Raw genomic sequence first — 15857 nt, forward strand, 5'->3', positions numbered from 1 at the left:
ACTGTCTGATGTCTGTCTGATGTATACGTGAATTGTAACAATGTTTTTCGGTTTGGTATAATTATTATGATATATTCGCGTGTATATGGTATTTCCTAGTGGTGCTAGTGGCGTATTCTCTCTACATGTATTCTCTCTACACGTGCTCGCTTTTATCGTTTTCACGAGAGAATTGATTTTTATTGATTCCGCACAACCTTGACTGTTCAGAGACATGTGCTTGTGGTTAACTACGTCAGAGTTGATGTATAATTATTTTTCCTTTCTTTGAAGTCAGGTGTTCGTGCGTTATTGTGCATTCATGGTTCCTTTTTTTTTCGGCACTTCACCGAAGATGGCAGGTATAGGCTTGACTGTCAAGACTATTGTACTGTGACTTTACTCTACGCTTTATCGTATTGCAAGGATACCTGGGTCTGACTATGTCACGTTGTCCGACATTTGATTGACTTTGAACTGTAACTATCATCCATTTATAGGTTGGAGCTCTCAAGAACCTCACTCGTGGCATTCACAGCGACGTTCAGGAACATAATAGTTTTCTTGATAGTCTTCAAGACAAATTTGGAGAATCTGGAAGAGTACTCGGTGGAGCTATGGAAAAGCTCACTGAGCTTGTAAGCAGCGGGAGTGGAATGAGCATATGCAGAATAGTTGGGATATGCACTGCTCTATTCTGTGTACTGTACTGGATTTTAAAATGATGGCTGGGTATTCGGAGATACAATTGCTTCATCGACAGGTTATGGCGAGCGTAGGATATTATACATTACCAGGAGTAGGCTGGTAGCTGGTGCTCATTATTGTGTGATCGAGAATATATTTGACAATTCTGGATCTGCAAAATTGAACCGGATACCATGACTGAAGTGGGTGTACTTTTGAGTGTTTGGGCTCATTTTGGGTCGAATATGGATAGGCTTCGAAATTATGCAATGAGGCGCGTTAATATTCAGCTTGTATTCGTGGAATCGGATTTGGCGAGCAATACATGAAAACATAGATATGCAGACTCGCGCACTGTACAGATATGACTTCTGCTTCTGCTTCAAACTCAATTGTCGTAGTACCGGCACTACACTGTTACAGTGGGCACACATGTGTATGTGTACAGCCTATTTGAGTTTTTGAACGACTTACGCTATACAATTTATAAAATAGTGCTACAATTTGATTTCGCATGTGTAAAATAAGTATTTGTATGTGCCCCCTGGATAATGTCACACAATTTTTAGTTCCAGCAAGGACTGCGAACAGTTAACCAGCTTGTGCAGTTATGAACAGTGGAAGTGTGTCAAAATCAATTTTACTGTCCGTTTTCGAGCATCCAACAACATCACCTCGCACAAGGACAATAACCCCTGAAGTATCTTACGTAGCATCATATGTCCTATTCGCTTTGTGTAAAGGTACGCTTTTATTCAATCACGACAACTTCTATCTTTCAGTATGATTGCTTTGAAATAAGATTGTTGAATTAGGTTGATATGAATTGAATATGTCGAGACTATATTCAATTGACATTCGACTGTTTCATTACAGGTAAGTGTGTTAATTTAATATTTAAAGCAGTGATTCAGAGGTGGCGACGGCGGTGTCAATAACACCCTCAGCGCAAGTCTTCTGGGTAGCAGCATCTGTCTGTTTATGATAGAGCCATAGCGCATAGAGGCTAGAAGCCCAGATTCCAGAAGGCGCCAGGGGTCGTGCACAGGTGTACTTGTGCTCTGGAAATTTAGTACGTATTTTATATATAAAATACTTCAGAATCGTGAATAGTGAATAGTACGCTCGCTATTTTCTCAAACCCACCAGATAGCCCTACATTGACCATTGTAGGTGGGCATGCTATACTCTTGGATGACGATATCTATATTCTACGTTATAGAGCATCCTCAGGCACGAATACGTTTTTGAGATGATAATGGATTTACAAACGGCAAGAGGTGATCGAGGAAGTTCAAAACAATTACCTTATTTTCTTATCAATAATCACATATCCAAAATGCAAGCTATCACCGCTATTGCCTTGGTCGCCGTTGTCGCCAACGCCGCATCTGTTCCGCAAGATCGTCTAGCAATCGATGCTAACATGGCACATATGGTTGCTGACCCCATTGTTGCCACTTTCAAGGAGCACTTAGTTTTAAACGGATGCTACGCCGATGCCTCATCACTTATCAGATGTACCGAGAAGGTCGCCCTTGGCGAGATCAATGCTGCTTGAGCCCAGTACGGTTCTATGTTGGGTATGGTTGGTATGGCTGATATGGCCTCAACCGTACAATCCGGACTTGACGCAGTCAACACTGGTGTGCCCGTTTGTGTTGCTAAGGCCACTGATACCGAGGCTATTGCTTGTAACACCGCTTTAGTTGCACAGGCCGCGGCAGCTTTTCTACCGCCGGCCCTATAATTGATGGAGTTGTTTCTCAACTGTTTGAACCCCTTGTTGCGTGTGCCCAGGCTGCCGACAGACAAGTGTGTGTGTGTGGAGGGTACTATTGATAGTGCATTCAAGGCAGCTATTGGCATGCTTGTGCCAGCCAGCCGTTTGGACATAGACCCAATTATGATTGCTATGGTTGTAGACCCTGCTGTCACTGAGTTCAAGACCAGCTTGAATGTCTGCTACGGTAAATCTCAATTCGACCACTGTGGAATTCAAGTCACTCTTGATGAGGTGAACAACCTATGGAGCACATATGGCTCTATGCTGGGTATGATTGGTATGGCTGATATGGCCACCATCGCCCAGAGCGTCAATGATGCCGCTAACGCTGACATCCCTGTGTGCCTGGCCACTCCCACTGATGCCGAGCTTGTAACCTGCATGAAAGGTCTCATCACAAAGGCAAAGACTATGCTACCCGCCGCAGCCGACATGGTTGACCAATTTGACGCTGTTGTCCTCAAGCCTTTTCTTGCTTGTGCAGAACAGACAGGTGCTGCTGCCCAGAAGACATGCACTGAGGGTGTTATTGACACAGCCGTCGCCACTACTGAATCTATGTTTTAAATTTTTTATCACTACACGCATCTAGGATACAATAAATTAATCCTCAATCAGAATTATTTTGCAAATTTGAATCTATCCCGACTGTTGTCTATATTGAATCATTCGACAAATAACCTAAATGTTATACTCGATGAATTTTATACTAGTAAACTTTTATGCTTCGCATTTAATCAGACTACTTTGAAGATGTCGTCGGACCCTGTGGACGACATTCAGTAGTAACTGGGCTACATTCTATATAATTGTTCGAATTCGAAACGTTCAAAATATGGAGTCGTATGATTCCGTAAAATTGTTTGTATCGGGTCCCAAATATTATGGTACGTTTGCACTGCATAAGAAGTAGCCGTGAGTGACTATCGCATGGTACACTGGTACACTACCATGGCGGAAGTATTCTTGTCAGCCACATGAGGCTGGCGTCTTGCTCTATAGACCGTTTTCTGTCGCCACAGCGTTTTATAGTCCATGTAATTGATGAGCGGAGATGGTGTACAACATCAATCGGGCATTTAACGCCTCAAGTTGTGAGATTCTGAAAACGGCAGCCAGCGAAATCAATACGTTTGATAAGTTTCAGGATATAGGCTACGTTTGATAAGTCTCAGGATATAGGCTGTGAGATTAGCAATGCGCACACAGTTCAAAGCCCGATAAGGCCGTAAGAGCATGGGTGCTGTATGATTTAATCCCCTTTCCTGGCACTAGCACCACCTTTGCCGATCTGTTCCGCGCTAGCTTTATTTCCCCACATGCGCGAGAAAACATCGTGCTCGTGATTCAGCGACGGCCTGTATGCATCATCATCCGCTTGACTCACCACAGTTTTAAGCGCTCGTGTCGCTGCTGTGCTATTAGCGGTGAGTTTTTGCAGGAAGCCGGTTGCCACTTTTACTGTGTCTGTGCTCGTTTCCACTACTTCGTCACACAGTCCAAAGGCCATAGCTTGGTCCGCGTGTATCTGTCATCAAAGGATACTTTACATGAGAGAACGTCATTACACAATATTGCAAATGCCTGGGAAATGTTTGAGAAAAAGAGCACTCTCGAACCGATTGTAAAAACAGATAACGTTGCAGCTGGTTCGCTTCATATCAAAATGAGACTTATGTGGTATCACGTGCAGCGAGAAGTTTATTCAGCAATGTAAGAGTCCGAGGTGCACATGATAGTACACACTATACTAGCAAGCACATGCAATATTCTGACCGCTGATAGCAACGCTTGCCGCTAGAGAAATCCTAAGCCAACTTTGATATTGAGATCTAACATCGTAGAAGCACAAGCGCACTCCCAACACATAAACTTGCAACAGCCATCAGTCCTCCTTATTCATAGGCCAATGCAGTTACGATGACCCAATTGTGCTTGCATCACAAGAAAATTGCAGAACTCGCTTGAGCGTTCAACCATCGATGTCCGATATGAGCGGATCGTCTATAAATCAAAACACAATATTATGTTCTCTTAATCAAAACAACAGTCCTGCATACAACGCACACAATACGAATACCCACCTTATCAGCCGTGCACACGATACGCAGCGCATCCCTCCGGCCCACAATCTTCGTCAGGCGCGTGCCGCCTCCCCACCCAGGTACCACCGACAGTAAGGCATGCACAAAGCGAATGTAGCTGTCCTTAGCCATCACTCGGAAGTCACAAGCAGTAGCTAGCTCAGCACCTCCGCCAACGGCCGCCCCTTCAATGGCTGCCACAGATATGAGAGGCAAAGCTCTGTGTGCGAGAAGAGATTGATGATTGTATCAGAAACTGATGCAATATTGTTTAGTATACGGGATGATAGCTGACGAAATTCAATATATATCTACATAAAGTATCGCCCTGAATACCATTCATGCTCCAGTCAATGGATGACAATGATGTACACTTGTGAGACAAGAAATATATACAAATACAGATACATAGCCAATACTATTTTACAACACATAGCTGCCAACCTAAACAGGTACAGCTACAGAAAAACTTATGATGAAGATAACTGAGTGTGCCTTGATACAACATTGCATTATTCAGCCACCAGTAGCACGCGTGTGTTGCAACCATTCCACATGAGCACAGCGATACATGTACGCACTCCTACCTATACACAGACTGCACAAAACGAAACAACATAGAACAAGTGCATACCTCGAAATGCTATGCAGATCAAAAGCAATACGATAACGACTGCAAGTTCCGAAATTTTGCCAATGTTATGAACGAGTGCCCAGTATATGATATAAGAACTTGAATGTTCGTCAAAGTCCCCATAGACGATACATATCTGAATCAATATACCATTACACATACGCACATGCTCCTACTTAAGAACGTATTGGTATAACTACGCCATTAAACCCCCAAAAGAGCACACCGCTTGAGATCTATATACTCAGCGTTAGCCCCTTTTATACAGACAAACTATTGGCTCGATGGCCTAAAACCAAAACACGAGAGCATACAGGTACTGATTGCTAATCACAGCGCTACGCATGAAAGAGAATGGTTCGCGTTCTCGAACTGAATCACACCGGCATTACCTGGATTTTGGTACCACATGAACGGTAACTAATGCGAAACCCTGGTAATCACGTTACTTCGGCATCCGAAACCTACCTGAGTCTGCTCGTAGTGTGGTGCATCAAATAAGACATCTCCTCGCCCATTCCGTTCTCAGACGGTCCCAGCATATGCTGTGCAGCTACTTTGAGATCCGCTCCCGCACAAAAAAAGCCGTTTTCTCCTGTGATATGACGGACAATAACAACAGCGGGAAAAGCAGTAGAGGTACCGGAAATCAAACTTTGTGGCTAGATATATTTGCATTATACTCCACCAAACGGATTGCACAGTGCGATACTCGGGAGTACGGCAGTTGGGGCTTCCGCATTGAAACTAGTCCGTCTGAAGAGATATACGCAAGCTTAATTTCATACATGAAATATACAAGCAGCTGTAAACATGATTCAGATCCGAATCTCATATCTTGGACAAGAACTGTAGGCATACGCATACTTAAGCTATATAATATAACAACTATATTGTATTTAGCCTTACCGAAGGTGTAATAAATTTGGTTCGAAAACCAGAAAAGCGAACATAAATACAAAGGTAGACTATCACATATCACTGAAGAGTGAGGACACGACGACTACACCCTTACGGTTGTCTCGGAAGACAGTAAGTTTCATTTGCTACTTGTCTCCTACAACCTCGTTCAATTGAAGCAACCCGGCGCACAAAGACAATATCAGTTCAGTCGATATTTCTACCGTCATACACTTATGCCAATAGATCGCATTTACAATAAGTACTAATTTCCCATCTATGAAATATAAGCACAGAAATGAGATATATGCAATTGCAAGAGTTCGCATTCACATTCAGTTCTACCTTCACAGTCACCAAACGTACACATTTAAATACATGGTGAACTACCACTACAGAACCCTACTGCCCCACTTCCCGGGGACATCCTTACCGTGCAGAACAACCCCCGCGCCTCCTTCCCATGCCTGTAACACGTCCACTGCGTCTGCTAGCTCGCACATCATCTTGCCACTTAAGCTATTGCGCCCACCCGGGTTACTGATGCTTATCATAGCGATTTTATTACTCTGTACCACACTTTCCGGTGATCGTGAAGTGTCGTCTGTAGCTTTTGGGTTTCCATCTCCGACCGCATTGGGTAGTGAGAGCGTGACTGTCCCGTCGCCGAGATCTTTCAGAGCTGTACGGATCTGCACATGCAGATTGTAAACTATTCAGTGCCTGCAGAACGAACACATGCGAGCCGTTTACCAGCAGAAAATGATTCCTACCCGACAAGCGAAACCATGTATATCTAAATAAAAAGTCACAGTCTACATTACTTACACCTGAAAGCGTGCTTAAAATTGTCACCTTGGATATACGGTTCAATGATAAAGTATCAATATTTACAAGTTTGGTACAATCCTATTGAGATAAGCGTAAAGCTGATACAAGTTGTTGTCAAATGAAACACGCATATAGAACATATGGACGTATTTCGGTATAGCCCTGTATTGTGGGGGCAGCGCTCGTATATACGGGTACATTATGATATGGTTTAATAAATCGATAATGACCGATACAGCAAGTGTATTTAAATCTAGCTTCTCGCGTGTTATGTACAGTCAAAGTAGAAATACACTAGTGTAATACGTATGTAAAGTATAAAATGAACTTGGTGTGTAAAACTGGAACCAACTCCTGCAATTCGGCAACATACACCTCGTACATTCGCCATCTTCGGCTGGTATGTGCTTAGTTATTGTCCTCCCACTCTTATGAATATACCGAGGATTGATTGTACTTTGTGCAAGCACTAAGGAACATAGCGAGTGACCTCTCTGAACACAGTGACGACCAGCGGAACTACTCGTGTGCCCCACCCCCCAATTTGGCCTGTGGCCAAACACTGTGGTTGTGCATAACAGTTGCTTGATAAATAAGGTGATATGGCAGTGTATACTACCTCAGCGGGATTCAGAGCTTGTTGAGTTCATGTGCACACCTTGCACTTACATACCGAATTTAGCCGCAAGTCGATCTCAGGTGTGTGGTGGTCCTCAGGTCGGTCACACACAGCGCTGTAGAAGGCCACTTTGTGCGTGTGCGCTGCTTTACACTGTGAATTGGTCCATAGGCGGGTTATACTTCGAAATAGCGACATGGCTGCTGAGCAAGTTCTTCAATCTTGACAAGCAGAGTATATATTTGTGTATTCGAACCTGGTATTTATATAAATCTTTGTTTGAGCGAAGGAGGACCGGCGCTTTCTTACGGGCTTTAGACTTTCTATATGGCGATCTTTTATGCTATAAGTCTTATCGAGAATTATACATTTGAGATATATCGAGTTTCTCTACTAGGCAGACGAGTGTGTGCTGAGTTCTAAATATGCCTTGTCACGATGTCATTTGGTGAAGGTCATGATGGCCATCTGATTGCGGATTATATATGTGTTCGTTCTGAACTTGACCGTCTCCTATAGCCCCAGGGTATAGGGTTTATAGTGTGAAATGCTACATAAATAGCCTCCCCGAGAGGCCGAGACCCCTGTTTCAGTTTCAAATGGAAGGTGCCGTGGGGGTCTACGTTATTAGTAAAATAAATACGTATTTGTATACAATATTCACTGGGACTACTGAAAATAATACGGAGCTCTGATTTGTGTCACTGGTCAGTCCTCAGATGACCGTTATTTCTCTTCGAGATGGGAGCATGACAAAGGGCACAATGTATTTACATACATCATGAGATGTCTTTCTCTAGGAGAGGCTTTGTATGTATAGCCTTCTTGTCTTTAGGAGGTGATGGGCCATGCTTGTGAATATAGGGGTTTTACACGTAATTTGGGCACTGGCCCAGAAATAGTATAAATATACATTTTCACCAAGATGATATAAATAGGTCTATAGACTATATTGGATGTCTCGCCTCTTTTGTCTTTCAAGCGTTTGTCACTCTCAGGCACCCTATTAGAGTTTAGTTAGCTGAGCGTCGCCGCAAGGGGGAAGTGCAAGAGAATGCGGATATGGGGTATTTCTGCCTTCATTTATTTACTATTGCATACTTACCATCATTTATTAGAAACCGAAAGCACTCGTTGTGGAGTATGCAACGAGTTTGAGATGCAATAATCTTGGCTGACTTTATAGCAGAACTATATAGAATTTTTCTATATCCACATGCTTGACTTATAACTTGCACCTACAAGTTCAGTGAAATTGCCTGCATGTATCTTGCCCGTAGTTCCAGTATAACCTGCTGAGGGAGATCCAAATACCTCTTACGAGTCTATTACACAAGGATACTACAAGCTAACGAATCGATTCTAAACTACTTCGGACTAAGCTTGTACTAAACCCCATCAAGTCTGAGTGTCAGTTGAAATACGGCATAGAATCGACGGCACCGTGTTCTTCAGAACTCGCCCGTTGAATAACTTGCCTCTATCATCACGCGATTCGAAGTGCAATTTGGGATACACTATTCTATCCATCTCTGACTCAAACCACATGGCTAGCGGCACTGCTTATGGGTGAATTCCCATGGTATACAGGTTGCTATAGCAACACTCGTTCTCGATTTCCTCAATCAGGCATTGGATTGTACCCTAACTGTGCACGGCTTACTGCGTTTCGTATCCGATCTCGGCTATAAACTGCTTTATGGTACTCAACACACCCTCAGACTTACTATGCGACACAGAAGTGTTCTCGAGCAACACAGTATCAGGTGCATACAAGTACCTGACGGAGCGTACACCACCGACGCCACTAGTACTTAAGCCGAGCTCGTGTTCAACAAGTGGATTGTAATATTCTTTCATCGCGCAGATAGACTCGTACCCCACGAAATCGATCATAGGCTGTACTGAAAGCACATACTTTACTCGCTCATCATAATCGTGCCAAGTTTCGTCCAGTGGGTGGTCACCTTGACAACGCACAAGCGGAAGTATAGAACTGTACCACACTGTACCGAGCCGGCAAATGCAAAGTCTGCGGCCTTTCGAATTACGTGTAGACTTTCGCGTAGACGGAATTTCGTGTATCTTTTGTGTGACTTTCGTGTCACTGTCGTGTGTAAGCAATTGTCATATTCTGACTTTCGTGTGCGATCTGCTTGCTAAAAAGTAAGCTCTGGGTCACTGCTCCTGCACACATGTTTAGAATATCCTATTGAGCAGGCTATTACAACGAGTAATATATAGCTTGACTGAGCATACTTTCCAGCCTCAGTGATGCGTTTGCTTGCATTTTGTTCTTCCAGAGGATAGCCGACCATATTCGTGGCTCTGTTGTGCCTATACTGTTGTCACTGACTATCTGCTCAGCAATTAATTCGCTATCTTTATGCGCAGTCTTGTGCTTGGCGTTGTCGTGAGACGAGTCCGACGATAGCCAATGCATCTGTAGTGTACAAACTACTCAGTAGGACGTCACGCATCGGTTTTTATAGTAAAGACGCGTATTTGAGTAGGAAAGAGGTGGATTTCGTGTTCGATGCTAGATGCTATATGTAAGAACTGTCAATCACACAGTAAAGATACGATAATATATTGCAGGTCTGTAGATTAGTTTGTTATCTGAGTATAGAGGTGATAAGCTTCAGCGGTATTTTCTCCAGGCGGCTTACTCCTGCCACTAGGCGTTCTAGGAAGTGGCTGCAATGGACCTGCGCATTTCTCAGTACACAGCATGCAGCTATGGAGTCTCAGTTGCCCATTAAAAACTAAGATAGTCAGGTGGGCTTTAAGCGAGCAGTATAATTAGGACCAAGTTTACGACAAACTGTATGTAATACCACACAAGGCGTTTAAACAGTGACGTCAAACTCATGTGCGAAGAATTGTTTCATTAAAATAAATCACCTTTCATCTGTTTATATATCACAGTATGTTTCTCCACGACAACGGAAGCATATATCTTGAGTTGGAAATTTCTCATCCCTCTCTCTTATCAATACAGGGACGCACATTAGCGGAAACCAGTCCACTATTTATTAACATTGCTGGTCCAGATTCTATCTTTGGTATACGCACGCTACTGGAGGTATTGTGGGCTACCGAGATCCCTTTGGCGGGATTGGCAAGGGATTGAAGAGAGGCGACAGGAAGCTCTCGGCCTTCATCATATTGGTGGTCGCGATGATATACTCTTTCTGTCCTGAAATTCAACCGGTTGTACGAACACGTTAACTTTGAATTGGTGTATGCGGTATTGTATTCAGTAAGCGTACATAATACTGCGTAGATGAAGAACAGCACAAGTATCGATTACACTCACACAGGCACATATAACTAGCACAAGAACTGATACAAACTTGGGACAAAATTATCACACAAGATAAAGCAGCGAGAATTGTACATAAAACACGAAATGCCCCCCCCCATGTATCACAGATGAAGACGCAAATCAATCTGAATAGCTTGTGTTCACTACACCCAGCGAATAGTTTATCTCATTCGGGGCAATCCGCACTTTCCTCGAGTCCCAGTACCACCAGCACTCAATCACCAAGATAAAAGAAACAAGCACAAAGGGATCCGCGGATTAAAGGCATCCCGTTCATACTATGGCATCCTGCACTGGCCTCGCACACGTCTCTAAAATCCAATAATTAATCCGCACTCACACATAGGCACACAGACCTTAGTGCCTAAACAGTTGCTAATTTGTACGTAACAGTCAGTATTCGACATCTAGGTAGAGAAACTATAAACAAACAGGCATATAAATTGCATGAACATGAAACAATATCTACGAATTCGCTATCTCCGGATGCGTCAGAACTCAAACGAGCCACAAACGATGGCATAAATGTCTGCAAAGGCTCAGATACTTGGGGCCTGATCCGACGCCTATAGCTAGGTGACAACACGTAAGCGTATTTCAACACCTCCGTAAGTGCGCAAACAAATACATATCAATATATACAAGGGTGAGATTACGAACACCTGTTCGTATGCTTCAGAGGGTATCGCTATATCATACCTTCAGATTTCTTGGCGAGAAACCGGATTGCCGCAACCTCCGCGTAAGTCACGCCTCCCAAGAAGTAAACGAGAATCACTTTCTTCTTCGCGCCTTCATTTCCTGGTTGTCCGCCAACCCTTATCGTCGGTGCTGTTTTATGTGGAGTGTGTACGAGCCTTTAGGTTGGACCAGAAAGTGTGTAGGTGATACTTTGCTGCTTTAGTGTGTGCATATGAAGGCTACGTGTCGGTTGTGATGGTTGGCTTGCGGCCACCAAGCAGTTAGTTAGGTATCCATATTTTGGCTGCGTGAGAGGTGATTGATGCCGCGTGAGAGGTGATTGATGCTGCGTGAGAGGTGATTGATGCTGCGTGAGAGGTGATTGATGCTGCGTGAGAGGTGATTGATGCCGCGTTTGTGATTGCGCTGATTTTGGAGCTCTAATGGAGAATAAGGAGGCAATTTCCTCGAGTGTTATAGGCGACACGCCAGATTGACGAACTATGCTGGGGCTGCAGTCAGATTCAGAATACCACGGGATAAGGATAGCACAGTAAGACTTCAATGCCAATGCGATCCAGTTTGCTGCCGGATCATGTACGCTTCACGCAATATAGTGATTGAAACTAACATATGTCATCTGCATCTGAAAATATCACGTTACAAGTAGCAGTATTAGAAAGCAGACCGTGCATGTGCCTCGCAGGCGTTGTTGGCTCACCTCTGTATTGTCCTGGTATGATTCTTGTGGTGTTATCGTGTTCGAAGTGGGGCCCAGGGAGGTCCCTCATAGCGACTTCAATGTTCCTGAAAGTGGGCGGCGTATTTTGCGGAACAATGAGTTGCATGCACAATATCACAAAGGCACTCATATCTTGTGCATTTGACCCACAGTACCAAATGGGTGGATAGCATGACCACATCGGCATTTAATGAGAAGCACAAGCATAGCTAAGAAACTAAGCGCTTTGATACAAGCCATACATTGATTTGTGATCACACACGCGAGATTTCACAATACCCAGGGAAAGTTTATCTGTCCATTTATATGAAGATGAATTCTCGGTCACATCCGTACCCGCCGAGCATGTCTGCGGACCGGGCGTGTGCAAACACCGGTTATAAGTTCCAATCACGACAAACGAATCAACACACACATCTGCACTAACCATGGGTGCCCTCCCCAAACAGAGGACAGGCCCTTTACGTATACGTACCTGGGCATAGGTGGTGGCGAGGACAATGTTTCTATCAGCCGCACGGACAACGGTGCATATCCACTGTATACGTACGCAATATCTTCCGGATTGAGCTGCCCAATAGGAGTGGGTGGATAAGTTACATCAAGTGTGTGAGAGTTGTTCATCATACGTGGGCATATCTGCGCGGGATATAAACGAATTCATAGCTCGTCTATCTCGTAGGCAGAAGCAAGGCAAGGTAACACAGGAGTCCAACAGCACGCAACACGCCAACTGTGGATCGTTCAAAGAAACACAGCGAAAGACATGATATTGTCAGATTGGGCCTGCGCACAAATGAACCTGATTGTCAAATTGAGGCTGTGCACAAATGAAAACTGATATTGTGGAATTGGGGCTGCACAAATGAGCCCGATATTGTCTGATTGGGACTGTGCACAAATGTACCAGATTGTCAAATTATGGCTGTGCACCATCTTGCAACATTCTGTGCGGGTCTCTTTTACAAGTCGTATGTTTGAACAAAACTTTTGATGCGCTGAGGCAGTGAAGTATGGTTCTATTTTTCCCAATTCAAGTTGGTTTGAAACACCGAAGAACGAAAGCCCATCAAAAGTGTCTGCTAAAACTCCATTACAACATAAATAGAAAAGTAGTACTACACCTCCATTACAACATAAACAGGAAAGTAGTACTATATCGCAAGTACAACATAAATAGAAAAGTATTATCATATCTCCAATACAGCATAAATAGAAAAATAGTACTATACATACAATACAACATAAACAGAATAGTAGTATTATACCTCGTCCACCTCATCGACTACTAACCGCAGCAGATTTTGTACATTCGCGTATTTAAAACCGTCGGTAGTGGAGGACAGCAGCCCCACTTTCTCCAGATTGTATATCGTTTCTAAATGTTCAAAGCCATATGTCTGTGTGGGTGTGTGTGTAGGTGTGAGTAAGCGGCTGGTTGCAATCATTCACACATACACAAATATCTTGATATGCGATGCAAACGGGAAAATACCCGAAAATATGAGATTTGATGCATGTAGTTGTACGTGTGTGAATGCTGACCTGTGCCGAAGCAAAGTATTCTGAAATAAAATATGACATGGGCGTATGGTAAAAACATAGAATGTATTCAGATATATGCAGCATCCGGCAGAATGAACTCTACAATAGCGCTGAACATACACAGTACCAACCTTAAACTCCAGGTTATGACTTATGATTTCCAGATAAAGCACGAGACAATCAACATGCCTAGGAAGGCTCTTCCCGTAGTAGCAGGATACTTAAATAGTCAAGTTACGGTATTTCCCCAGTCCTTTTACAGAGCGTCAATGCGCCTGTGCGTGTAGGTTTCTCAGAGCATACCACGCCTGAACTACAAGGTGCATGCAGATAAAACTACTCTCAGTCACTTTTAACTACAAATCAGTTGAGTGTACCTGTATGATTTCTTTCCGGTAGTGCTCTAACACTTTGGACTTCAAGCCGCCGTTGATCAACGACTGCAAACACATCAACCGCAACACCTGAGCACGCCAAAGCACTTAGAGATGAGAGTGGGCCAAACTTTGCGGACTGTAGGTAGCAGCTGCCAGAAGCAGGAGCTAGTCCAACCCCAATGGGTACTACTGCCGCTTCAATGAGGAGTTTCATGAAACGCAATCTATAATCGAGCACAATTCGATGAAAGCACACAGGATATTCAACAAAAAAGCTTTCGATGACAGGCAGGATTAATTCGGGGTCCATGGTTGCACACCGCTGATAAAAAATCCACTCCTAATGTTGAAGGTAACTTGAAACCAGCGAAATACAGGCAACGGCCACAACGAAGGTATTGCAGATATGGAGTATGTGCCTATGCATAATCGCCTAGGTCACTGCTGTGCAAAAGATGTAGTGCAAGTATATTCAACATCTTGTATGTACGTGCAGGCCCTTCCTGTGTACGCAGGTAGTGCACAGAAGAACTAAGGAGATAGTAGAGAGATACTTTGGACAGTGGATGGGTCCTGTTGATGCAGTCTTCTATATAGGACGACGCCGCGTGAGTCTCCACGCCGCTGATGAACACTGCAAAGTGAGACCAGAATTGACAAATCAATGTCAACAGACCTTTCGGCTGAAACGTGGAATGTGCGTGTGTGCAAAAGCATTGATTCTGAAACCTTGAATACACACACATACACACACATACTCTCTCTCTCTCACACACACGCGCAAACTCGCGCGCACACGCATCGGATAGTATTTTCTATACGATCCCAAAAATGCGATACAAATTATATAAAGAGCCCAAAGATCCAAACACGTAGCATCAATCCATGTCAGAAGAAATAATACACAGCGAAACACGTCTGCACCACCTCATGTCGTCACTTACTTTGCTCTTGTTCCAGGCAACTCAGGAACTTTTGGTCGTTTGTTTTGCCCATAATATGTTCTGCAAGCAGACGATGGGATGGGAAGATGAGTCAAACATAGTGAAGTAGTCAGTGTTCTGAAAGGGGGTCGAACTGATAGATATGTGGAGGTGGTTTAGTTTAGGGTGACAAGGCAAATATTCTGTCATATTTTGATGAAGCCTTCCGCGGCTGTATATATAGATTCGCAATGTGCATGGATGTTTTAATTACGCCTCACTCTTACCGTAAATATACCTATCATGTATTACTGCTACTTTGATAATTCGAGTGCTACAAATTCTTGGCTTCGAAACCCAACTTGACCTTTGATTTGCTGACCGCTAGCGACATTGAGCCGGTTTCAGAGGAGCTATACTATACTCCTTCCTAAACAGCGAACAATTATGTATATGTACACATACTGAACAATGCGCAATTCTTTACCACCCCTCACCTGCTATATTCGTGTGTATCCTCAATGACTGGTGCTCGGCTTGCAAACCCGGAAGTTGTGTGATGAATGTTTTAATCTCTTTGACCGACTTCGCCCCGTGCCGTTCCTACACCGTAGCGAACAAACGCCGTCCCACAAGACAGGAAACTTAGTGGTATATTAAAAGTGGATTGTACAGAACATACAGAAACCAACCAAAAACCAATACCCAATTCGGAAACCAAACGCTAACTTTATGTATATA

The 15857-nt window shown here is 43.6% G+C and overlaps 5 protein-coding genes across 6 annotated transcripts in view; 3 read left to right on the forward strand and 2 right to left on the reverse strand.

Moving 5' to 3' along the window:
• SARC_10292 (hypothetical protein) overlaps window positions 1–1346 on the forward strand; it is a 2009-nt gene extending 663 nt beyond the window's left edge. Inside the window, exon 2 of the mRNA XM_014295667.1 lies at window positions 480–1346. Within this exon, the coding sequence (XP_014151142.1) occupies window positions 480–704 (225 nt within the window). The 3' untranslated portion in view covers window positions 705–1346. The remainder of the gene's footprint in view (window positions 1–479) is intronic.
• Window positions 1347–2005: 659 nt separating this feature from the next.
• SARC_10293 (hypothetical protein) lies at window positions 2006–2227 on the forward strand (the record flags this gene model as incomplete). Its single annotated transcript, XM_014295668.1, has 1 exon — window positions 2006–2227. One exon carries the CDS (start codon window positions 2006–2008, stop codon window positions 2225–2227), a length of 222 nt encoding a protein of 73 aa, XP_014151143.1.
• Window positions 2228–2419: 192 nt separating this feature from the next.
• On the forward strand, window positions 2420–3019 carry SARC_10294 (hypothetical protein; the record flags this gene model as incomplete). Its single annotated transcript, XM_014295669.1, has 1 exon — window positions 2420–3019. The coding sequence occupies one exon, from the start codon at window positions 2420–2422 to the stop codon at window positions 3017–3019; it is 600 nt and encodes a 199-aa protein (XP_014151144.1).
• Window positions 3020–3148: 129 nt separating this feature from the next.
• On the reverse strand, window positions 3149–8105 carry SARC_10295. 2 transcript variants are annotated; one of them, XM_014295671.1, is made up of 5 exons: window positions 7575–8105; window positions 6504–6762; window positions 5639–5765; window positions 4537–4756; window positions 3149–3980 (listed from the first exon to the last, which is right to left on the reverse strand). In XM_014295671.1, exons 1-5 carry the CDS (start codon window positions 7716–7718, stop codon window positions 3705–3707), a joined length of 1026 nt encoding a protein of 341 aa, XP_014151146.1. In that variant the 5' UTR covers window positions 7719–8105; the 3' UTR covers window positions 3149–3704. The 2 variants fall into 2 exon arrangements, with proteins under 2 accessions (XP_014151146.1, XP_014151145.1); XM_014295670.1 differs by having other exon boundaries at window positions 6504–6793.
• Window positions 8106–10424: 2319 nt separating this feature from the next.
• SARC_10296 (hypothetical protein) lies at window positions 10425–15719 on the reverse strand (the record flags this gene model as incomplete). The annotated part of the gene is made up of 8 exons (XM_014295672.1): window positions 10425–10719; window positions 11548–11679; window positions 12251–12336; window positions 12747–12841; window positions 13540–13671; window positions 14194–14297; window positions 15138–15197; window positions 15614–15719. Coding segments are annotated over 8 exons (819 nt in total), but the record flags the coding sequence as incomplete, so codon positions are not given.
• Window positions 15720–15857: the final 138 nt, after the last annotated feature.

Source organism: Sphaeroforma arctica (genome assembly GCF_001186125.1).
Source record: "Sphaeroforma arctica JP610 unplaced genomic scaffold supercont1.1198, whole genome shotgun sequence".
NCBI lineage: Eukaryota > Ichthyosporea > Ichthyophonida > Sphaeroforma > Sphaeroforma arctica.

Bases quoted from the DNA above. Each gene is read 5' to 3' on its own strand.
- SARC_10295 (XM_014295671.1), bottom strand. From the start codon at position 7,718: ATGTCGCTATTTCGAAGTATAACCCGCCTATGGACCAATTCACAGTGT. The intron at 4,757-5,638 runs GTAGGTTTCGGA...TCTCGCACACAG, and splicing joins CACACTACGAGCAGACTCAG to AGCTTTGCCTCTCATATCTG. The intron at 3,981-4,536 runs GTGGGTATTCGT...CTTTGATGACAG, and splicing joins TCGTGTGCACGGCTGATAAG to ATACACGCGGACCAAGCTAT.